At 42.6% G+C, this 25080-nt stretch overlaps 1 protein-coding gene across 1 annotated transcript; it reads right to left on the bottom strand.

Moving 5' to 3' along the window:
• Positions 1 to 395: 395 nt before the first annotated feature.
• Positions 396 to 24306, bottom strand: LOC117560336 (semaphorin-4C-like). Its single transcript, XM_034237191.1, has 10 exons — positions 24188 to 24306; positions 22878 to 23115; positions 18422 to 18597; positions 15400 to 15544; positions 14415 to 14628; positions 8263 to 8378; positions 5675 to 5832; positions 5122 to 5213; positions 2411 to 4927; positions 396 to 525 (listed from the first exon to the last, which is right to left on the bottom strand). The coding sequence occupies exons 1-9, from the start codon at positions 24304 to 24306 to the stop codon at positions 4032 to 4034; spliced, it is 2154 nt and encodes a 717-aa protein (XP_034093082.1). The 3' UTR covers positions 396 to 525; positions 2411 to 4031.
• Positions 24307 to 25080: the final 774 nt, after the last annotated feature.

Raw genomic sequence — 25080 nt, forward strand, 5'->3', positions numbered from 1 at the left:
TTTGAAAAAGGAAGGGTACTAAATCCTACACACTGACCCTTTAAATATCAATCTGTAGTCAAATTCAATCAAAACTATTTCAACAAGAACAATAGCAACTTGGCTTATCCAAAGGTGAAGAGGCACAGAGAAAGTAAACCTGTTGAGATGCAGCCATGAATTCCTGTACAACCCTGGAACCATAAAATCTGACTTTAGTTGTTGTTTTTTTCAAGGAGAGCATTGTTGTTCCACAATATTAGTGTGTGTAAAAGTCCAAAAAAATGGCAGATCAAAATGATGCGCTTGTACACAGATGATCATATCAAAGATGTCGGGTCCACTTGCAGAGGATCATGCAACACTATGATGGAGGGCCGATGGCTGAGTGCCTCTTCGACCTCACTTTCTTTTTGATATTCTACATCTCTCTCAGCGCTCTGTACACAGTGGGGGGGAAACAACAAGGTCTTCTTGTCCCCCCCTTCCTTCATGCAGTTCTCCTCTGGTCCCGACAGACACGTCCCAAAAAAACGAAAGCCACCCCTGATGGACGAAGAGAGATTAGGTTAGAGAGGGGAAACGGGTGTATTTCAAAGTTTCCTTGAATTTAGAACAAGTAGGCTATATTATTTCATCCTCATTAAACCATGACATTCTGTGCGGATTGGAGTTAGGTCATTCAGTGTGAAACAGTGTTAACACTTCATCATACCACTCTGACTCATTGGACCTGACTTAAAAACAACAGATATAATCTCTAGCTACAGTAACATTAACAGAATATATTTATTTGTCAGTTTTGAGCAGGAGATTGGTATGAAAAGGTCCCGCACACTGTCTGAATCTTGCAAGTAGAACATTTTTATTAAACAGACATTTCAGTCCGACAAAGGTCCTTCTAAGGTCAATTTATTTTGATCCTTGTCAGATTGAAACATTTTCTCGTTTATGAAATCTTCCAGTCGCAAGATTCAGGCTTCAGGCAGTGCAGGTCCTTTTCTTATCTTTTGCCATGAAAGTAGTTTTTCTGATGCACCTGTCCCCAGGAGACTTAAAGAAAAGTGTGCAGCAAGGACAGCTTATGATGAGAAGGAGACTATGGTCAAATGGTGCAGAAAATAGGGTTTAAAATGACTGGAGTCTAACGCCATGCTATCAGCTCAGTGAGGATAAAGCTAATGATGTTGGCATTCAGATAATGCATTAAGGCAAGTCATTTCATTGTGATTTTAAAATAGGCTTTGGTAGCCATGGTAGTGTTTAATTCCATAAGGAAATGTACTGTAATAATAACACAACTTTATATCTACAGCAAGATGAGTCTTGTGCATAATATTAGTCTCTGCTCGTGGTTCAATTGGTGTTATCTTAAAGCATCAGAGGCAGAGATGATAATCTCTATTGTATCATTATTTAAATTACAGGAAATACAGATATTAGATTTCTTGTCAGGAGTTAGATTTCAGAAAAATCAGATGCATGTCTGCTAAATCTGGAGCTATAAGACGTTAGCTTAGCATATTATTTGACAACAGGGATGAATAGCTAGCCTCGTTATGTTTAGTTTGCAAAAAAACCTGCCTTTGTCTTTATAGCTCACTCATTTACATGTTCTCTACTAATCCATGCGAGAAACGGATTGCAGACTCTAATGGGGTTATATGCCGGACAACTTATTTACAGAGAGCAGTAAACTGAAGTGTTTATACATTTCGGTTTTTGTATTTAGTTACGCTTTTTTACCTAATGAGTTAAGGAGGAACAGCACAGTGTTGAGTACAAACTCATTAAATCTACGAGCCATATGCACTAAAGTATGTTATGTTCACAGTGTAGTGTATTGAGAGGGGACCATTATTCAGTACATTCACGAACAGACCAAGAAAGAGGGGCTGGACTTCTATAAGACCATTTAAAAAAAAAAAAAGTAACTTTCTCAACAACCATTCGTCTAATGTACTTTACACTTGGCAAGTACATACCGCAGAGGAAGCAGTGTCAAGTGGGAAGTTGTTTGGATGATGAACGGTATGAGTAAGCTTCAAGCGCCAATGCTAAAGGCCGAGCTATCAACCTGTTTCTAAAAAATCTAGTTTTGAATGGGCTTGTAAGATAGAGTTATTTTATTAGAGTTATATCTTATTATTCTAAGATAGAGTTATTTTCTGTTTGACTTTGTCGATAAATGTTCGTACCATCACTTTCACACTTGGCCCCAAGGAAGTGTAGTGTCGAGTGTGAAGTTGTTTGGATTAGCAATTCTCGAGAAAGCAGCAATACAGAAACAGGCCGAACAACGGGGTCTACACTGGTAAACAAAATGGTTCTTAACACTACACTGAGCAGCCGAAAAGCAACATTGGAAATCGTTAAAGGTTAGGACTTTGCTTAAATCTGTTTGCATGAATTTAATTAAGTGGAACAATACCTTTCTCTGGTTCACGGCCGCTTTCCTGCCTGGAGCCAGGAGTTTGGCAGCACGGCAGCAATCAGTCTGTCTGTCAGTCCATCCTTCCATCAGCACTGTGTGTGTGTGTGTGTGTGTGTGTGTGTGTGTGTGTGTGTGTGTGTGTGTTTTCTGTTTATGTTGGTGTGTTTTAGTCCACAGTAGCCCAGGTCAGTCTCTGGGCATCGGTATGAGGGGGAAGGGGTTTCATGGGGCTTTAAGGATGCATCACAAACACACTGTGGTCAAGGATGGTTGGCATTCAAAGGACTAACAAGTGTGTAAGTGTGTGTGTGTGGGGTATTTTCCTTCTTGGCAGTGCACATTACCGCCCTCACCATACACTAAGATATAAAGCACTTATAGAGACATCCACAGCGGTCGCAACAGTGAGGGTTCATCTACATTCTCCATGCCTAATGTCTTCACGTCAGCTTCAATTTGGAATTAAGTGTGCAGTTATGTTCCGCCGCTAAGAGCTGAAAGCAAATAACCTTTTCTTTCTGCGGAGATAAAGAATCGTCCTATAAAAGGGCTCAGCCAAAACACATATCTGTTACACACTCTGACTCTAATAAATGTCGTACGGAGTGCACTTGTAGTGTATTGGACTTGAAGGTGCGTTTTGAAGGTCACCGCTGAGCGAGGAATGTGCCCTCACATTGTCATTCACAGAGGGGATCCATTAGTCTCCTAATAACCGTTTGAACACGGCTGTAGTCGTGTAAGACGTATAAAAAGGAACAACAAGAAATGTCTTAATTCAAACCAACCATCACGACAAATGAAAGTGGAAGGGATCAAGGACTTTCTAAATACAACTTGGGAGAAAAAAAATTACAAATTGAGCAGAGAAAGTGTTGAGACTGTCCTTCATTCAAACCCCCCCTTGTGTCTTTCTCTCCAATTCACTTCATTTTCCATTTCATTTCCTCTCTCTTTGTCTCTGGCTCTCTCTCCTCTCTGTCCCTCGCAGAGCGCCTGCTATGGGACGTGATTGTCGTCTTGCTTCGAGATTAATTAGTCTTTTTTATACCGCTCTCACACTCTTGGCTCACTAATACAAAAAGGGAAGACATGCTTCCAGTTTTTAAGCACAGTAAGCTGAAAGAAAGTCTCAAAGGACCAGAAGGACACAGAATCAGTTCAATATTTTCCAGTCAGTTGCACTTGTCATTCATCAACCGGTTTCAGCACAGAGCCTCTTGGTCCACTCAACGTCAATTAAACGTGCCCTTCAGAACACATGTAACGCCATTTGTTAGATTTTCCATGCTCGAGGTGTGCTCCTCTGTGTTCAGCCTTTTTTTTTTTAAATACACAATTTACACAGGTGGCGACGGCACAGTGGAAGCAGGAAAAAGCCACAACCATGACTGCCTGGAACACGATAATTATAGGAGTGCATGTTGGCGAACACAGTGTATGAGAGTGTATTTTGAACATGCTGTGTGCTATAAATGTCAACAGTGAGCCAAACAGGCATTGGCGGAGCGAATGACAGCGTGTCACTGAAAGAGAGAGAGAGCAGGCGTCCTCAGGAGGAGGGAGGTAGGTTGGTTGTTTTGTTTTTCCAACTCGGGGAAACGGAGGAGGGACACGTCTAGACGGAGGACTCCTCGGGGTTGGCGTCGGGCAGAACGCTCCTCTGCTGCAGCGTGCGTCTCAGCTCCTCCTTGAAGGGGCTCGAGTAATCATTCCCGCTCAGGCCCAGACCCCCCAGCCCGCCGCCCCCAGCGCCAGCCCCGCTAGCCCTCTCCTCCCCTGCTGTGCTCAGGTTGAGGCGGATGTAGCCATTGCTACCCGAACCTCTAATGTTGGTGAGGCTGAGACGGCTCGGGGAGTGGATGGGCTGGCCGGGGATGGCGCTCGGTGACGCCGTGCTGCTCAAGCTGCTGGGCCCTAGGGCATGGCCGGGAACGATCTTCAGCGAGCCGTCCGAGTAGTAGTAGTTGGCGCCCGTCTCCCAGAAGCGGTCCTCGTCAGTGGGCATCTTGCTGGGCACAAACGTTGGCGGCTCTTTAGGGAGGGTGATGGGGTAAACCAAGGTGCTCTCAAGGGGCTTCATGTCGGCTCCTTTCCCCAGAGCGAGCTTCAGCCTCCTGCGCAGGTACAGAGCTGCGACGAGGAGCAGCAGGCACGCCGCTCCGAGGGTGATGACCAGCACCCAGAAGAGCCCCATGCTGCTGTCTGGAGCACGGGCCTCCATGAACACAGGAGGGCTGGCCACCACGGCCACCTGGTAGCGCTCCGTCTGAAACTTCACCCCCTGCTCCTCAGAGTAGCAGATGTAGCGTCCCGCCTGCATCTGCCCCGCTGCGGGGACCACGAGGGCCTTCAGAGTGCGGTCGAAGTGTGGCCCTCCTGCTTCAGGGTCACCGAGCTGGAGCTCCCGGTCGTTCAGGAGCCAGAAGGGCTGAGCCAGGTTGGAGACCAGCTGGCACGGCAGCACCATGTCCGACCCCACCACAACTGTGATGTTCTTCAGGCGGGAGTGCTCTGCAGAAGGAGGAGGAGAGTGGGTGTAAGAGGTGGTTAAGGGTCATCCATATCATTGACATTTTACTGCAGCTCCCTTCTGCTTGATTCAATTTATTTAACTTAATCCAAATGTATTCATTCAGTTCAGCTGCTCCTGCACTGGCAGTCTATTCCCACAAGGTGCCACTACTGAGGTGGAGCCCCCTACTCACCGGGGCTCGGGATGGAGACAGGCTTATCAAACTTGGGTTTCCCCCGGCTGAACCTTTCCAGCATGAGGTCCTGAGACAGGGAGGAGGTGGAGCTGGAGAGGAAAGGGCACAAAGCAGAACAGAAGATTAGTAATGTTCCCACTGAGTGCTACAGAAACAAACAACAAAACAATCAGAATCTACAGAGAACACAGCGAAACAAGCTTTTGCAAGATAATACAAGCTATAAATGAGCCTCAAATGTCAGAATACAGTATTAGCCTTTTGTTACATCATAGACATTGACCACAGCTTGATGATATAGTTACATTTGTTCAATAATGGAATTCACAGCATGTAATTCAGGAGGATGTTACTCAAAAAGCTTCAGGGGGAAATTCTGCAATACCCTGCAATAAAAGCTGTTTATTTCCAGCTGAATAACTTCCATTAGTATGGTGTCAGTACATAATATCTGAATACTGCTTCAGGGGCTTTTAAGAAATATCAATACTAAGCCTATAATGTTATTTATATGTGGGTTAGAGTATGAATGCATGGGGTCTGGGCTCACCCGCGGTGGAGGTCGATGCGGACGCAGGCGCGGCCCTCGCTGTCCCAGGCGCAGTAGGGGTCTCGGGCCAGCAGGCAGTCTGGCTGGGACTGATAGCGGCTGCAGTTGGCCAAGGGCAGCTGGAGAACCTCCGAACGAGAGCCGATGTACAAGTACTTCTACACACAGAACGCAGAGAGAAGGAGACGAAGAACAGATCCAGCCATCGCCCAGAGAGAGATGGAAAAAGAGAGAAAGATAAACAGAGAGGGACTCAGTTATAGGAGATAATGGGATAATCACTCTCAATTACAATAACATTCACCCCCCTGACCCTCTTCAAATCCAATCTGGATTGCGCTCTTTTTGCAAAAGCTGTTATGAAATGTCTGGTCGCGGCTTAGCCAGCTTTAATGAGATAAGCAGTGGGCTTTGGGGCAGGGGACGCCCCGTCAAAAAACAAGCATCGATCGGTGGACACGGCCCGTGTCAACACACAGGCTCCGGTGACAGGACAGGGACTCTGAGAAAACAACCGGGGCAGAGGTTCAACTCCCCGCGGAGGTGAAGGACTGTAATTACTGTTATTGTGAAGAGGGTTTTGTATTCATGAGGCGACGCTCAATCTGGAGAATAGCAGTGTTTAAAACGTGATAACACCATTTTCGGAGTGGCAGCAGGCCAGTGTCAGTAGATCGGAGATTGTAAGTGCCTGGCAAAAAGGGTTGTAACGGACCAGCAGAGAATAGATAATGTAGATGTTTTTTAGATTCGACTATAGATGGTTAGAAGGTGCTCTGTGCTTAACACAAGCTAGCAAGACATTTACGTTCCGTGCAACAACATAAACAACGTCAGTAAATGCCCCCACTAACGAGTATCTGATGCTTTTATGTGTCTTAAAAACTGTGGTTGCTAACAAGTGACCAAATAACACTGATAAACATCATCACATCGAAAACTAGCCGCCTTCAGCTTAGCGGTTGTGAAGTCATGTGACCGTGATACAGTTTTGTTTATAGCCTTACTTCTGGTGATTGCATTTATATTTCCATATTAACTATTATAACTATTAGAAAGTCCACAAGTGGATATGTGGAGATTATCTTGCTGAACAAAACATTTAAAGATCATAAATGTGTGTTTGCCTCAGATCTTGTTTTATGGAATATACCAACACCCAGTGCCCCACTCGATTGTTGTTGCAAAGAGTTAGGAAAACGGAGACGTCAAAATGCTCCTTAGCGTCTACCCAGATAGTGCTGAGTATTTTAACATGTGTAGGAATAGATGTTGAGATATGGACAATATATTCTGTAAGGTATAGTACATTACGTTATAAAGCAGAAGTCATACTGTGATCATTGAATATCAATGAAGACGCTATGCAACAGAGAAAGAAGGAAAGCTAAAGGAAAACCAAAACTCTTCCTTCAAGTCGATCAGAGGAAGTGCAAAAACAACAAAGACACTTTGAGGTGCTTTTCCCCTGAAAGAGCATTAAGGTTTCTTATCATACATAAAACAGTACATCAAGCAGATGGCTTTAGGCTACTATACTGAGTTAGAACAGCTGGAAGCTCAAACCTTCAAATGATGAAGGGTTCTCAGACTTAAGGCAGCTCCTCCAGAGCTACAAAGGCATTTTACATCCTTACTCATGCACTGGCTTTAGCAAGGGCGGTTCTAGGGGGGACCAGGGGAGGCCAGTGCCCCCCTAACACTGACCTCTGACCCCCCAGTCAAATTGGTCTAGAACCGCCACTGGGCTTTAGCATTAACCGTTTGGTGCATGTGTACAAATGGGAATTATTTCGTACTTATTATTGTCATCACTGGCTGCTAGTGAATTACTGATAATGATCCCTTACTGTTTAGATAGTGTGTGTGCCAGCGGCTGTTATTAATAAAACACATCCTTTATGAAACATTAGCTTGAGTCTTTTAAAATAGATATCTTTACTGTTTATTTGTACTGGCTGCTGGTTCACATACTTTTTTATGTTCACTTACTTTTACAAGGCTTCTACTTATTTACTATGGTAGTGTACTTTTGAATTTATTTCATTAACGTCTGCTTTGCTCTTTATTTCAGATGACTTTATGCTGCACTGATCCTTAGCGGGTAAAACTGTACATTTTCCCCTGAGACAAATAAAGGAATTCAGATTCTAATTAAAACTCTTTAAGCTGTTTGGATACTGTGAATGAAACAGTATGTTATTAATAACACACATCCTGCACGTCATATTGGACTTTAGTTAAGTTAAACACGTTTTTTTGTTTTGACTGTTTAATATTATTGATTGGCTGCTAGTTTACTCACTTTAATATTGCTGCTACTTATTGTGACCATGGTTGATTTTATTACACATGTGTTTGCGTCTTTATTAATACATTTGCCTACTTATTTAATGTTTTATTTTATCTGCACTGTCCCTTAGCTGTTGTAACACTTTAAGCGTCCCCTCTGTGAGACCAATAAAGGACGTCTGATTCTGAATTGCAATGGAAATTAAAACCCGTTTAAATATAGCTCTAGATTATTACATTTCTGATTCTGAATTCCCGTTGAATAACCTCACGTCACCAATTCCCCGTGCTCTTACCTTTGAGTGTGAGATGGTGAGGCTGTCCACGGGCTGCGGGGTCTCGAACAGCTGGATCTCCTCGATGACGTGCGCCTCGTTGCCCAGGACCACCACCCTCTGCAGCCAGCCCTCCGCTGCAGCCAAGAGAGAAGCAGGAAACAAGATTTAGCTCTGTTGTGTTTGGAAAATACTGAATGTCCTCTTCCAATATGAGAGCACACATGATAACAAAGGTATCCCAACTGTAGCTGTGAACATGACAGGATGCTTGATTACCTAGAAGAGCGTCAGGACTGTTTTAGGCATATGATAGCTATGTGATGAACATGATGATTCAGCCTCTATGGAGAGAGACATATGACAAGCATGCTCATTTCTGACGTGGAGCTAATCTGAACTAAACATTGAATACTGCTTTCTATTCCTCCATCTTGTGACTGTGTAACTCCCTCTCTTGGATATCAGCATGTGAAGGACACTGTTCAGGAACTAGTTGATGCTCTGTATGTGATGACTACTTCCATTCTGGAGAGGATCACAAATACATGGATCCTGAGATTGAAGCTCAAGCCGGTGACCAGTGATATTTTTCTAACAAGCTCACAACACTTTCAAACTTTCAATTCAACATCACTGAAGACTTTCTTTTTAACCTCAAGGCGATTTTTCCTCTAATCAAATAGATGGCTTAAGCGCTCTTGGTTAAGTCTCGAAAACACACCTTTGACAGCTCATTTAAACCTCCTTTATATGATATTAACATATACGTACACACACCTGTGATGCACACCGGTTCATTTGAATAATACCTATCTGAATGAATACATTCGCATCTGCACCTGTGGCTGCATACCACTCAATTTAAATACGAATGCCCTGCAAACAAACAACACCTGTGACTGCACCGTATTTTACTTCAATATTAATGATGCAAACAAACACACACCTGTGATTGCCTTGTTCATTTAAATATTAATGGTGAGACATTATAATGTATACATACATGTCTTTGATGCCATAATGATGGATTAAAATATTGAAACACAAGCTGAAAAACATCAGAATGATAATTACATGTGTCACATCTGTTATAATATTGACATGTTCCTCTCTCCACAGGAGAAGTATGCTTGTGGTTACATCAGTGGTTCTCAAACTTTTTTCAATAATATACCCACTTTAAAATACTTTTTCAACTACGGAATATACAGCCCTGCGTCATCAGAGTCTGAAGTCATTTGAGTATTATTATTATTGTAGGACTTTGAGCGCTTTATTAACAGTCATGTACACTAAAATACTCCAAATGACACGTAGGCAGACCCCAATATAGAAACACTATGCTGCGCTTCCATTACAGTTTAGGAACTGGGGTAGTTACTATAGTAACGCAGTGTAGGCGGAGCCGTGACGTCATCTTCAACGAGAGCCCCAGAAAAACAACACAGCCGTTAGCTCTTAGCACTCAGAGCTCACAGCTCCTCATATCTGTTCAGAAACTAGACAAAAGTTAAACAAGTACAAACCACAGACTGCCTGTGTCATGGCGAATACAGTCGCTGGTTTATTTATGTCTGTATAGGCCGTTGTTGTGAGTGTGGACGGTCGGAGCATATATAACGTTAGCTTAGCCAAGCAAGCATTTTAAAAGGGTTTTTCGCCTGCCGTCTGTCTGCAGACTTGTCAAAGCATTAATTCATGGTTTTTACTAACCGGTATCAGTATGTTGTTACTTCGGCATCATTTGTAAACGTGTATTACAATTAAATCACGGTCAAATATGTTCATCTTGTTGTAGTTGTAGCCCCCTTGCCAGCGATTCTCTCTCTAGTTTAGCATACTCAGAGAACCACGATTTAGTCGGGCCAGAAAAACGGTGAAAAAGTAACCCCGGGCCAAATTTAGGCCAAGTGGAAACGCAACCAAAAACGGGCCCCGCACGGCTCGGCACGCTTAAAGCGAGCTACCCGCTGCAGTGGAAACGCGCCATAACTACTCCAGTTCCTAAACTGTAATGGAAGCGCAGCATTTTGGCACGTTTCCACTGCAGGCCTCGCTCGGTTTGGTTAGGCCTTATTAGGCCCGGCTCACTTTAATGCTGCGCTTCCATTACAGTTTAGGAACTGGGGCAGTTACTATAGTAACGCAGTGTAGGCGGAGTCGTGACGTCATCTTCAAATGAGAGCCCCAGAAAAACAACACAGCCGTTAGCTCTTAGCACTCAGAGCTCACAGCTCCTCATATCTGTTCAGAAACTAGACAAAAGTGAAACAAGTACAAACCACAGACTGCCTGTGTCATGGCGAATACGGTCGCTGGTTTATTTATGTCTGTATAGGCCGTTGTTGTGAGTGTGGACGGTCGGAGCATATATAACGTTAGCTTAGCCAAGCTACATTTAGAAAACACGCAGCCTTAATTCATGGTTTTTACTAACCGGTATCAGTATGTTGTTACTTCGGCATCATTTTGAAACGTGTATTACAATTAAATCACAGTCAAATATGTTCATCTTGTTGTAGTTGTAGCCCCCTTGCCAGCGATTCTCTCTCTAGTTTAGCATACTCAGCCCGACTCAGCCTGGTTGTTCCTGTCCTAGAACCACGATTTAGTCGGGCCAGAAAAAAGGTGAAAAAGTAGCCGGGCCAAAACTAGTGGAAACGCAACCAAAAACGGGCCCCGCACGGCTCGGCACGCTTAAAGCGAGCTACCCGCTGCAGTGGCCTAATAAGGCCTAACCAAACCGAGCGAGGCCTGCAGTGGAAACGCGCCATAACATACATGATAACAAATGCACACAGCTGCAGTGTTATCCGGTTGTCGGCAACTTTAATCAACTTCAATTTGTGAAACTTTAAGGCCCGATGGACTCAAATGTCATGCTTCTCAGCAACTGAGAAACACAGAAAATGGGAAAGAAAAACAACTTCTGCTGCCAGCGCCGAGTCCATCCCAGCCAGAGAGCATCGGAAGGTGAATTTAAAAGAGTCGGGATGCTGTTCTTGGCCTTGAGACATTTATTTTGAAACTTTTTTGCAGTGTGGGGAGCTGACGCTGGAGGAGGAAGAGGAGATCCTGAGCTCCTTTCATGTAGGGCATTGTGAGCAAGTCTATATCCCCTGTGAGGAAAGGCGTTTTAGGCACAGCTGCTGGGGTGACCTTGATGTTAGTGTGTGTGTGTGTGGGTGTGTGAGTGAGGTTGGAATAGTGTTACGTGCTGACATGTGCTTTCTTGTGCGGCCCTCTCGATTAAAACACTGTCACAGATAAGATGAAAAGTGAACCTAGTAGCCTATGGGAGGGAAATAGCTTCAAACACAGCCACACACACACACACACACACACAGCCAGCCACCCACACACACACAACACACACCACACACACACACACACACACACACACACACACACACACACACACACACACACACACACACACACACACACACACACACACACACACACACACACACACGTCATGCAGTCATAGCGAGCAGCAGGCATATCATAACATTCTCCTCTCGTGGAGTCAGGGACCGGTGTCATTTAATCCCTCAATCCTGAGACTTGGTTTCTCTGAAAACAGTTTTGACAAGCTCCTTCTCCCTGGCTCTCTTTCTCGCTCTCTTTTTCAATTCAGCTGTCGCTTTTCTGCAGCTAATAGCTAATCAAGCCCGCAGCCCAATTGGCACCAGGAGCGCCCGTCCGCCAAGGGGCCCCGTTGAGTTTGTGCCGCGAAGCACGACAAGCGGGGATGACTGCACTTGGCTCAGGAAGTGTGAGCGTGTGTGTATCTCGGTGTGTTTGTGTATATCAATTTGTGAGAGCGTGTCACAAATGTGTGTGTGTGCGTGTGTGTGTGAGTCCGGGGTTGGCCTCCCCGCCTGCCAGCAGAGGAGTCCGCTGTTGTGGCGCTGTCAGTGTTGAAGCTGCAGTGATCTGAATGCTAAGCAGACGAGCCTCTCTACATTCATGAGGCGAGATGCATTCAAATCCACTGCGAGATGCGTGTTATTCAGGATTACGGCTGATTTCAGATCTGTGCCAGAACACAGGACACCTGCATATGGGCCTGGTGGCTACTGACTGCAGATATTAATTAAGTTGTGCATACGTGGACGTTTCCTTTGATGCATGAAGACGGATCTCAGCATGCAAATCAAGTCGTTAATTGAAACCCAGCTGAAGTGCGGCCAGATGGCATGTTGTTTTGTTCCACCGTACCTAATGCCAGTACCTGTCCCTGTCTGAGACCTGCTCGCTGAATCTACCCTACAAATAGGCTACTGTGTGCAGCCCCCTCCTAACACACACACCACACACAACCACACACACACAACACACACACACACACAACACCACACACACACACACACACACATCAAACACACACACACACACACACAAGCACACACACACACACAACACACACACACACACACACACAACACACACAACACACACACACACACACACACACACACAACACACACACACACACACACACACACACACACACACACACACACACACACACACACACACACTTGCAGTAGGGGAATAAGAATATGAATATCAAGAGTAAAGGAGCTGGGGAAAGTCCCAGGAACACCATGTACTGTATAATCCAAGATACATGAATATAAAATAGAAGAGAAAGAACAAAATATAGTATTTAATAATCATTTATTGTATATTTCTTCAGTTTAATATATTTTTGTTGCCATATTTTACTAGATTTATTTTATTTTTTATTATTATGCGTCTTTGTTTTTGATAAATTTGCTTTTACTCTAATTTGTGTATTATATTATGTGCCACTTCACCAAAGCATATGTGAAAACCTGCTATGCCATAAACAGGAATCCTAATGTTCTTGACCTGCATTAAACTGTAGGAGGCTTCTGTCATTTTAACCCCAAAAAACTAGATGTTTTATTAGAAAAATGCCAAACATTCCCTGCCAAATTAAAGTGTGCTCACCTATCTCAAAAACTGTTTAAAATATCTCCTCGTGGATTGGACATCTTAATCTGATCCACTTAAATAAGTTAAGGCCTCAGCTGAAGTAAGGCGCTGGAAGCATTTCACATTTTAAAGTCAAAGCCCTGAAGGCACCTGAATTGTCAGTTATTAGTATGAAAGCTCTGAAAACAATTGTCAGCTGAACTCCAAATGATAAAAGTGACTCAAATTGCCGTTGAAGTTGAAGCCCCGTAGAGAGTTTAAGTGTGAGCACTGTAGATATCTGAGGTGTCAGCGTGTGTTAAAGCAGGTAAAATGACAGGTGAAGAGTACGTGCTGAACGCAGGGAGATGTCAGTTCAAAGGAGGGAGGAGACACTTAAAATGATTTACAGGAACACTATCGACTGAGCCCAGTGCCTGTCATTTCAACTTCATCTGCCAAAAGTATACCTGTACTTTACTTTTTTTACAGTCCAAGATTTACTTTGTTTTGTAAAAATGTAACTTTCTTTTTTTAACTGATCCTGTATATTACTTTTTCAATTAATGTTATGTTATATTTTATTATTTTATACAATTTGAAAATGATATGACATTTTGAAAAGAGCCATTGTGCATCGATACATTAAGCTCCAACCTTTGTACTTCAACTTAAGTAACATTTCAAATAACATTGCCATCCCTTTTCTGTGTAAAGGTCATGTTTGTGCATGATAGTATTTGTACTGTATATACTACGAGTATATTAGATATTCTGCTTCTATCATTCAAAAAGTTTGACCTTTTGGTAAAGTAAGAGATTATTCACATCAGATGTACCAGTGAACATGCTGGCGACATTTAGACTGGAAATGAATGCTGATACTTTCTTTTTCGAACCAGTTAAAATTATTAAAAGAGAGAAGAAATTCTGCACAAAAAATCCTTATCAAAGCTTAAGATAAATAATTTTTAAGTTGCAAACAGGTGAATGTTATGGATGTTCTTAAACACCTGAACTAAGAACATCCATAACATGGCATACTTACAAATGATGTATCACTTGTATATAGACTCTTATGGCACTACTTCTTGGCACTATTTTATCTGTTTTATTTGCACTGTTAGAGGAGCCTGTGACCTTAGATTTTCATCGACATAACTAGCTATGTACGGATGACAATAAAAGCCTTGAATGAATCTTGAATCCTCCGCTGTGCGCACCTGTGCCGATGAACAGCATGTTGTAGGCCCGCTGGTCCAGGCTGCTGACCCGGTCCACCACCAGCCGGGTGAAGTTGACCCCCTTGGTGAGCAGCAGGGGGCGAGCCAGAGCTTTGTCCTCCATCAGCGGGTGCTTCTTGGCGAAGTTGAGCGTGGCATCAGGCAGCTGCAGGGAGCTGTTGTAGCCGTTCTCTCTGTCGGAGTTAGTTATACACTGCAGCACGGAGGGAGGGAGGAAGGAGGGAGGAAACGAACACGGGGGGAAAGGAGGAAGGAGAGGAAGAAGGAGGGCCAAGAAGGAGAAAAAGTTAGAGGAGGAAACTTCTTCACACGTTGGCATGGCTAGTTGGCTTTGATTTGATTCCCTCCTTTTTTTCACGCCTCTTCTCCGTCTTTCACTCTGGCTTTCACCTCCGCCCGCCATCACACCCCTTCCTCCTTTCCTTTCTTTTCGTCCTGGATCATTACTTCTTAGCTTTCGTGTCCTGCCAGCTCATTTCCACTTACATCGCTACAGCACCCCATGCCATTCATTTCCACTTCCCTCCCTCCCTCCCTCTTTCTTTATTCCTTCTCTGCACACTTATCTCCGCTTACGTGTTTCAGATGCACAAAACCCTACATGTGTCAAAAATGACTTTCCTTTCATGCTTCCTAAAGTTGCCAGGAAACATTTGCAATTACCAAACATCATATAAAGTTTAAATAAACAGCTGGAAATAAGGAATTTACGTATATTAAAATATCAAAAGAAATGTTTTGATGGTTTAATTATATTTAATTATTCCAATTTAATCTATTTATTTTTTCATATTCTCTTAAAATTACCTGCTATTTTATTTTCCACTATTCAACGTTCTGGGAAAATGTAATTTGACTTGAATCAACATTTGTATTTTCATATATGTATTGGTTTATATTGCATGTTTTGTACGATATTTAATTACATTTATTTTAGAAAATAAATAAATATATTATTTCTTACCGCTCCAGGCCGTGGGACAGGGACCGCCCCGGTGTAGCGCCCCCACCTCTGAGACGGCTCCCTGTACTCTTTGTAGGATCCTTCAAAAACCTTCTTCACATCGCTGATCTGGTACTGGCACACCGCCGACACGTCCACGTCACCCCTGAAACATGGCGGCAAGGAGGGGAATTAGTGACGTGTGGCGGGAGAAACGGAAAGATGGATCACCTGTCATCCGCTTGTAGATAAATGTGACTTCTAGCTTCTGAATGTGGCACAATAACATGAGAGAATATGAGATATAACAACCAGAAAGTAATATCAGTTGCATGTTAAAAGCATGAAGTCATTTGCATGTTTACAATAAAAGCTATCGAGGTGAACATGTCTGTGTCTTATTGAGTGACTGAAAATGATTAGATGTGTTGCCACCTCTCCACCCTTTCCACGGTGCATCAAGCTGCAAATTGATGCATCTGAAATACATTTCCTTGATAGACCACTGACATTAATCAGCTGTTGCTGTGACGCCGCCACACAGGAATAGCATTTAATTTAACGTTTCATTTTTGGTAAGGTCGGGGGTATGGGATCTCAATTTTCTTTCCCAATCCAATTTTGGACCACAAAATGGTTTGGAATTGGTTATTTATGCATGACCCAGACACATAAAGTCATACTTGTAATCCTCATCTCACAAATATATTTCAATTTAATTCACATCTATTTTTAGACTGAGAGAAGGAGTCACTTCCACTGTAAAATGTACATGTTGTGCCCCTTTAAAGGGGCCTTATTATGTAAATATGTATTGTATTTTGTTCCTCTACTATGACATGTCTCCATGCTTTAATGTTCATAAAGCTCTTTATTCTTCTCATACTGCCTGTGCTGCAGCACCTCTTTTCACCCTCTGTCTGAAACCAGAGCCCAGTCTGCTCTGATTGGTTAGCTGGCCGGCTCTGTTGTGATTGGTCACGTGCAATTTGTTGGAGCCCTAGCCAATAGAAGCGTGAGTGTTACATAGTGCAGTTACTATGATCCGTAAGTAAACAAAGGAGGACATTGGTGGAACTCCTTTGGATGGAACTTCATGATTTTAGCCTTTGCAAACTATTTACATGCACACAAACATATACAACACACTACAGGAAAAGGAAAACCTCAAAAAGTACAATAGGGCCTCTTTAAGGGAAGTGCTATTTCCATCTGGAGCAGAGCTGTTAAGGTGCAGCAGTGCTACAGGCTTTAAAAGGTGAGCGGCAAAACCAAAGGACAGCACTGATGTCTTGGCTTGTTAAAAAGCCCCCTCAGTCAGTCTGATTGTGGCATGAACTCCGAGTCATCATTTACATAATGTCCAATTATCTTAATGTTATCTCCATCAAAGCCATGGGGCTTTAAGTCACACAGAGGAAGAGGCTTCTTTTTTTCTGACAGCAGCAGAAGGAGCTCTGAATGGAGAAACAAAGCTTGAAGTTCAAAGCGCGTTCACTTGATGATATGATATCTTATTGAGGAACACGAAAGAGTCACATCAAAGGGCTTTACTCGCAGAACAACTCCGACTTTCCTCCCAAAGCAAACCTCCTGCCCTGCCTCCCACTGCTTTGGTGATAAGTAACTCATTAACACATAACAGTTGTGTCGTGGTCCAGTCTTTAGTCCACTAATAATCCCACAGTCACAAGTTTCTTTGTCATCAGCATTTTAATCTCCAGATTGTACTTTAATTATCCCTTTAAGTAAGTTTTCCCTTCAGAATAAAAGTTGATCTGGTCCTTAATGTTTTATCAAGCTTTAAACAGACGACATCAAAAGATTCTCTTAAGAAGAAACATGTCAGAAAGGTTGATTTGGTCCTAAAGTGAAGTTTTATCAAGCTATAAATGTTTAAACGTATAAAGTTTTTTTCTGATCCCTATCACAAAATGTTCAAGAGATGTGATTTTTGCAGCTATATCCACAAAAAGTGACACATCACAGTTCCTAAATATACTATATATGTTTTTATTTGATGTAATATTTGTAATTGTAAACCAGAGTGACAAAGACCGCATTGGGATGAGATCATTGTGTTTGGGTGGTTTGGAAAACACCAGACTTTCACACATGTGACCAACTTTGATTTATTTTGTACTTATTATTGCCATTTACACCTAAATCCGTGCCGAAAGCCCCGTCCACACGGAGACGATATCAGTTGAATCCGCTAACGTTCTCTATCGTATAGACGGTTCGTCCACACGAAGCCGACACGGAAACGTGTGGACGGAAGACTTTTTTGATATCGAATTCGGTTCGTTTTCGTCTCCGTGTGGACGGGGCCTAAGTAACGGCTCTTCCATATTTTTTTTACGGAAGCGTTTACTAAATTGTAACGTAACTTTCGTTCTTTAGTAACGCAACGTCTGTAGCAGACACAAAACCAAATAACAACCTTTTCCATACGTTTATTAAGACCGAATGTATTGAGCTGAAAATGGACACCTGTTGATGGACATTTAAACGAAATGCACGAGAAACAAGGAATGAGATATTATAAGGTTTCAGAAAAACCATTGCATTAGGATCAAATGTTGTAATAGTAAGGTATTAAGTATAATGTGATTCAACCAATGTGTCAATCATCGGTTTATTGAACTAATTAAATTAGCCTGATTCTATTTAGCAAAAGGGTTCACTATATTCAGCCAAAAACATGAAGTCAATGTGACGTTAAATCACTAATAAAACCCATAAAACATGTTCAAGCCCACTTGAGCTGTATCCACTCGTAGGGCTATTACACTAAAAGCCCAATTACACAGTAAACACCTTATCCCTAGTGCATAATTAGAGCCATCATATCAGAGTGACTGCTGGCTGACCCAGGATTTAAATAAAAAGCAGAGTATCTGACATGTTGGGAAGTGATATGTCTCGTGATATGTCTCGCTCTGACAGCAGACGGTACATGTAGTAATTAACCGAGATTTTTCAGACGATGAGACTGAAATGGAGCTATTTTTTCAGCCTGTATTTCTCGGCTCTGACTCACCACTGGGCGTGGAAGATGCCGTAGAAGGTGGTGCCCCTCCAGTCCTGGCCGGGCAGCGTGAACACCGCCCTCAGGTTGTTGAAGGAGACGTGGCGTTCGGGGAGGGAGCACTCCAGACGGGCTTTCTGGAAGGTGGTCCACTTCTTCTGCAGAGTCCTGGTACCACCCAGATCCCCCTGAGAGAGGACAGGATCACATCTCATCAACGGCTGAAACAGGTCCTTTAAATGTCCCCTATTATACTGTTTTATATCAATATATTATAGGTCTCAGATATATACAGAACATGTCTCTGTTTGGCTCCAAACACCAAACAGATCATTGCAGCATTACCCATAATCCCCTCTGTTTCAGCCCTGTTTCAAAAGAGCTGATTCTCTGTCTGTTACTTTAGATGAAAATAAGGAGCCCCTCCCCACGCCCCTCTGAGAGACATTTGGTTAAAAAGAACACAATGGTGCTCTTGCAGGAGATTCAGGTGATAAGGTGGGGGGGGGGGGTTACCTTGCTTGGTGATTGGCTAATGGTTACACAAGACAAAACATCGTTATGACATCATAAAGTAGCCAAAATCTGATCAGCTCATTTTCAGACAGGTTTTTATAGGAATGGATCAGGACAAAAAGAGAGAGAGTCTTTGTTCCTGAAACTTTCAGAATCTCTTTACACAGAGGAGACACATGTTGATGTAGAAGAGACATGAAGAAGAGGGGACACATGTTGATGTAGAAGAGACATGAACAAGTGGATTTTGCACAATAGGTGACCTTTAAATGTACATTCTTTGGGAGTAGAGGTGTAAAGAGATCCGTGTTAATATCAGGGGAGAAAAAAGTCTAAACATCTTCTGTTGCAGAATAAAAACCTGACCTGTTTTGTTTGAAAGTTGCGTTTATTTAAAGCTCATGTACTTCTCATGCTGTTTTGAGTTTGTATCCTCATGATTGAATGCACTTGAGAAATGTTACTTGCATAATTAAAGGTTACTTTCACTTCTAAAATTCTATGTTGGCCACTTTTCATTCGCTTAAAGTTTAATTTTAAATACAGACTAATTCAGCAACGGCAACGTTTATTTCCAAACTGACTTTATCCTTGCAGACCATTTACATGCAGAAAACCTATATAACACACCAAAAAGCATAATAGGGCCCGTTTAATGAGCCACCATGTCAGTTGTTTTGAAATCTGTGGTCAGACAGCTCAAGATTGAATGTTTTCGTCCAATCAGGTGCCATACCAATTAAGCGTCCAATGCGAGTTGACCCTGTGAACAAGTACTCTTAGAGCTGACAGCCCACCGCTCACTTTCTCGCTTTGTTATGCTGCTTATGTTGCATTTCATTAGCCTCACCTTCACCTTGTGGATGCTAAACCTCACCTCTGTGCATACACGGTAGTATTCTGTATCTACATAATGATGAACCTGTTACACGTGAATCAGCTGACTGAGCATTTGTCATGTTGCAAAAAACCTCTAAAGGAGCATTTCGACCCCGATATGTTCAAGGGTGCCATTCAAGAGCAGGATGACAATAATAATAATAATGATATTCAATTATACGGGAAACATTGAGTTTTGATGGGTGGTCCCTTTATAAGGTTTACTGCCGGCTCAAAAGAGGCCTGTCTGCCAGATAGATAGATAGGGTGGCGCAGTGGTCTGTGCATCCGATCATCAGATCAAGGGGGAGTGCTGGGGAACTCCAGTTCGAAACCCGCTCCTGCCGCCACTGCGTCAGGCCGTTGTGTCCTTGGGCAAGACACTTCACCCGGATTTGCTCCTGTGGGTATTGTCCACAGTACATGTATAATACCAATGTGTACTTGTAAAAGCGCCTTGATGACCTCGAGGCGTGAAGATGGACGGTGTGGCGCAGTGCGCTGTGCAATGATCATCAGATCAAGGGATGAAACCCGCTGCTGCCGGTGCCGGTGTGTCCTTAGGGCAAGACACTCCACCTGAACTTGCTCCTGTGGGTATTGTCCACAGTATCTGACCATTGCATGTATGATGTGTAATGTGTGTATATGTAAAGCGCTTTGAGTCATTGAAAAAGCGCTATAATAAATGTAAGGAATTATTATTATTAGATACACTCATTCCTATCAGCCTCTGTGGGTGCAGGGGCATTACAAAAGGAATTAAAAAATGCTCTCAATACAGCAGTGAGATACAGACATTATGCTGCAGCAGCACGGCACTAGTACACATCATGTGTGAGCATCTGTTTCTCATTTCAGTCAAAGAGCTTGATTGTTCATCACAGCAGCGCAGACATTAAAGGGCACTTTCTCTAAAACAGTGCATATATTGTGCATTTAATTACGCTCATCTCCTCAGACTGTTAACAATCTGTCTCGATTTCACCCAGTTTAAAGGTTATTGAGCTCTCTCTGCACACGTTACTGAAACATGACTGTGCTGCGTTAACTTAAAGTTCACTGAGATCATACAAAATAAAAAGGGCTGTTGTTTAAAATCTCATTCTCCCTCCAGCTAGAAGCTCCTCTGATGTCTGGACATAATCACTGTGGTAAAAAACTAATCAGTTATCCTAATGAGGCCATTCATTAAACAAATGAATGCATTAATTATCAAATTGCTCTGTGTCAGTGTAATTGTCCTCACATAAAACATTGTTAGCAAACTGGTGTTTAGCTGAAATTCAGTGGGACAAGGCTATTTACCGTGGAGCCTTTTATTTGTGCTTTATACTGATAATAAGGGAAAGTCTGTATTTTACAGCATAGTCGTTTCTTAATTAGAAGAAAGGTTATTTTATTAAGTGTATCAGATCTTTTGCGTCAGGCTTAATGTCACTGAATTGAGTTGTATTGTGTTTTTTACGAGAGAAAGTAACTTTTAAGTTTCCACATTTTTGGTCAGAATAACCAGAACACGCCTAATGAAGAATTCGATGCCACGTTCCCGCATTTTGTTAAACAAAATCATAGCTGACTTATTTGGTGTATCTTTGTGGGTCTTTAAACCATCATGGTGGAAAATGCGGCCAACCATAGTTTGTTCCTTGTGTGAAAAGGGAGGGAGGCTGTGGCGCAGTGGACTAGTGTTTGAATCTGGGGGTCACAGGTTCAAACCCCACTGCAGTCAGCATGTCGTTGTGTCCCTGGGCAAGACACTTCACCCCAAATTGCTCCTGTGGGGATTGCCCACAGTATTGAATATGTAAGTCACTTTGGATACAAGCGTCTAACAAGTGACATGTAATGTAATGTAAAAGTCAGGAATACAAATCCATATATACTGGATATGGGCTTCAAATGCACCATAGTGGTCAATTTGCTTTTCATGTAGCAGCTATTTATATTCACTCAACATATGAAGCTGTTAAACAACTCTACCAATTGCCTCTTTATATGGGCGTCTCATCTGGTGAAGTGTGTAAGGCAGTAACGGCCCGTCCACACTACAGCTTCAAAAAAAGCTTGGAGCTGAGCGTGTCTGAAGCTCGACCAACAACCAATCACATGAATCTCCCGCCCCTGACACACAAGCAGCGGTTTGATTGGCTAGAGCTTGTACTGGCATATGATTCGATTGGCTGACGCTTCCACCGAAAGCTTCAGAAGCTTCAAAAGTTGAACATTGCTCAACTTCTGCAGCCTGAAACGCCAGGAAAACTCCGCTCTGCTTCCCACAATGCAGTTCGGCGAAAAGTGATGTCACCCCATTCAAAGTGAATGGGCAGACGCGTTGGAAACCGTTTTTGAAGCTGTCGAAGCTGTAGTGTTAACGGGCCGTAACTGTTAGCGATGCTGTCTCATGGTATATTAAGGGCTGGGAAACAGTTGCCAAATCGTCTGCAGAAAACAGCAACTCACTGATTTCCAGCCAAGCGTGCATAAAACAGTTTTGCAGTCAAAACTTGTTTAAGGCTCACAAATGTCCCTGTGGATTGGTTAGTTGAAATGGTTTTGATGTGTTTATTTTTGTTTCTGTCGAGTTTGAATAAAGAGTTTTAAACGATGGTGAGATATTCTGTTCTTGTACATATCATATTCTGTTTACATGTATTGCACTACTTTTTTATTTTGTATTTTATTATATATGTTGGATTGTTGGAGGAGTTCAGGTCAGAAGAATGCCATTGCCATTTCTACACTGTACTGTAGCGTTGTGCAAAATAACACCTTTGAATTTGAACATTACTGTTACTTTTAAACACATTAATTGTAGATTTTCGACTTTAATAAATTGAATAAATGTAAAAATATTTGAAAGAATATTCATTTCAACCAGTGTTGCCTCAAACAGTCCAGAAAAGAGGCCAACATGGTGTCATATATCCATCACTCATTGGAGCTGATAAACCCCACTGAAGACAAAGACCAGATGTTTGGGTTTCTTTCATCCAGTGGGAAAAAGGGTTACAGACAGATATGATTTTTATAATCGATTCCTAATCGAATCACTTCTGATGGCTGTTATTACCTTGCAGACGCGAGCCACTCGGGCCACGTTGAGCTCGGTGTCGCAGTCCAGCTCCAACGCCCGCTCACTGAAGAAGAAGTAGATTTTGTCGTCGTCTCCATCTTTACTGCCGCTGCTCTCCCTCACCAGGGCCGAACCCACGAAGTCCGGCTCTGCACACACACACACACACACACACACACACACACACACACACACACACACACACACACACACACACACACACACACACACACACACACACACACACACACACACACACACACACACACACACACACAACACACACACACACACACAAAGAAAAGTGGTTTTAGAAAGTGTACTTTCTTACAGTAAAGATATACATCACATGTGAACGAATAGATAGTCTCAGTCTGAAGGTGCATTTGGACTGAATCACATCTCACACACACACAAACCTGCCTTTTACACACACACACACACACACACACCCACACACACACACACACACACCCACACACACACACACACACACACACACACACACACACACACACACACACACACACACACACACACACACACACACACACACACACACACACACACACACACACACACACACACACACACACACACACACACACACACACACACACACACACACACACACACACACACACACACTTGACACCTCCATCTCATTCCCTGCCGCCCCTTCTCACCCGTCTGTCTATTTTCTATCATCACTCTCTCCTTCGCATCATCTCTCCTCCAGTCATTTCTCACTCTCAGTCTCTCCACTGCTCTCTATTATCGGTCCATTTTGTGTTTCTCACTTCGCCTCAGATTCTTTTACTATATCCAGGCCTTCATTACATTTGGAGTGATATGCTTTTATAGAAGAACAAAGACAGATACAGGCATTCTTCCGGACTCGAGCGGCAGGAGGCTTTAGATTCAGCCATTTTCTGTACAAAGATACCAACCTTCTCATTTTGAAAGATATGTTTTCAGAAATAGCCTGATAGAGAGATGTTCTAGCTTTCCAGCTGCAAGGGGCTTTCGATTCATTGTAAGGTGTTTTGTTTGAGTTACAAAGACTCAACATTTCCCAAGATGAACTGTTATTTTTCCGTATAAAAGCCTTAATGCTGTATTTTAAGCCACCGTGGGATATTAGAACTCTCCACTGAAACCCAGGCCAATTAAATGCTTTTATGCTGGTTAGAAGCTGCTTAAATTAAGGTGAGGATAGCCTCATAGGTCTAGTTTTTAATAAAAGCCCCATGAATAATAAACGGCCACATCGATCCACCCTCAGCCTCATCTGTATGTATCTGTACCCTCCCTCTGCCTCCTTTCTCCATTCCTCTCGCTCTATCTTTTCATCACCAATCCTAATGTCTGTTCTTTCATCAGCCAATTTTCCTGCTGTGACTTCATCCTCTTCTCTGCCCCTCATTTCTCTCGAGGTATCTCACTCCTGCTCCCCGAAATAGATAACGATCCTTCGCTTTAGCCGAGTCCTACGCTTCATTTCCTGCAACTCATTTATCTTTTTCTCTTGTTCTTTTGCATGTTTCTGGCTCTTTCTTTTTTTAATGAAACTGTTAAAAATAAGCCGCCGTTATCACACTCGAATGCAATTCATTTTATGAATGTGTCGCCATGGAAAAAAAGTCTTGAAGCTGAACTGATGAGGAATATTTGTATTCATAATTACTATACTTGCATGGAGGAATAGATTTTCTTCACAAACATTTAATTTTCTTCTATAAGTTTTGAATAACATGATAGTTTACTTTTTAAGCTATGTGTTCATATTCCTTAACACTAGAACCGCCAACGGGTCCATTTTACCCGCAGCTGTTTTTTGATTGTAGCCTATGTCACTTTTTTCAATAAAATATTAAAGTCTCCCAGTACGTGACTTTTTCTGAAAGTGTGTTATGTAGCACCCTCTGTTGTTAGAAATTGTCAATATGAAGTCAGATTGAAAAAATCGCCAAAAGAAATTGCCATTTATACCCATCAGCGCCATCGGGTAATATTGACCTCATAGAAAAGGCAGCATGACGTGTTGCTATAGCAACGCCTTTTGTCTACTGCGGTTCCTTAAAGATAGAGAGATAGATTGAGAGAGATAGATAGATAGATAGATAGATAGATAGATAGATAGATAGATAGATAGATAGATAGATAGATAGATAGATAGATTAGATAGATAGATATAGAT

The sequence above is a fragment of the Gymnodraco acuticeps genome, unplaced genomic scaffold (genome assembly GCF_902827175.1).
Source record: "Gymnodraco acuticeps unplaced genomic scaffold, fGymAcu1.1, whole genome shotgun sequence".
Taxonomy (NCBI): Eukaryota; Metazoa; Chordata; class Actinopteri; order Perciformes; family Bathydraconidae; genus Gymnodraco; species Gymnodraco acuticeps.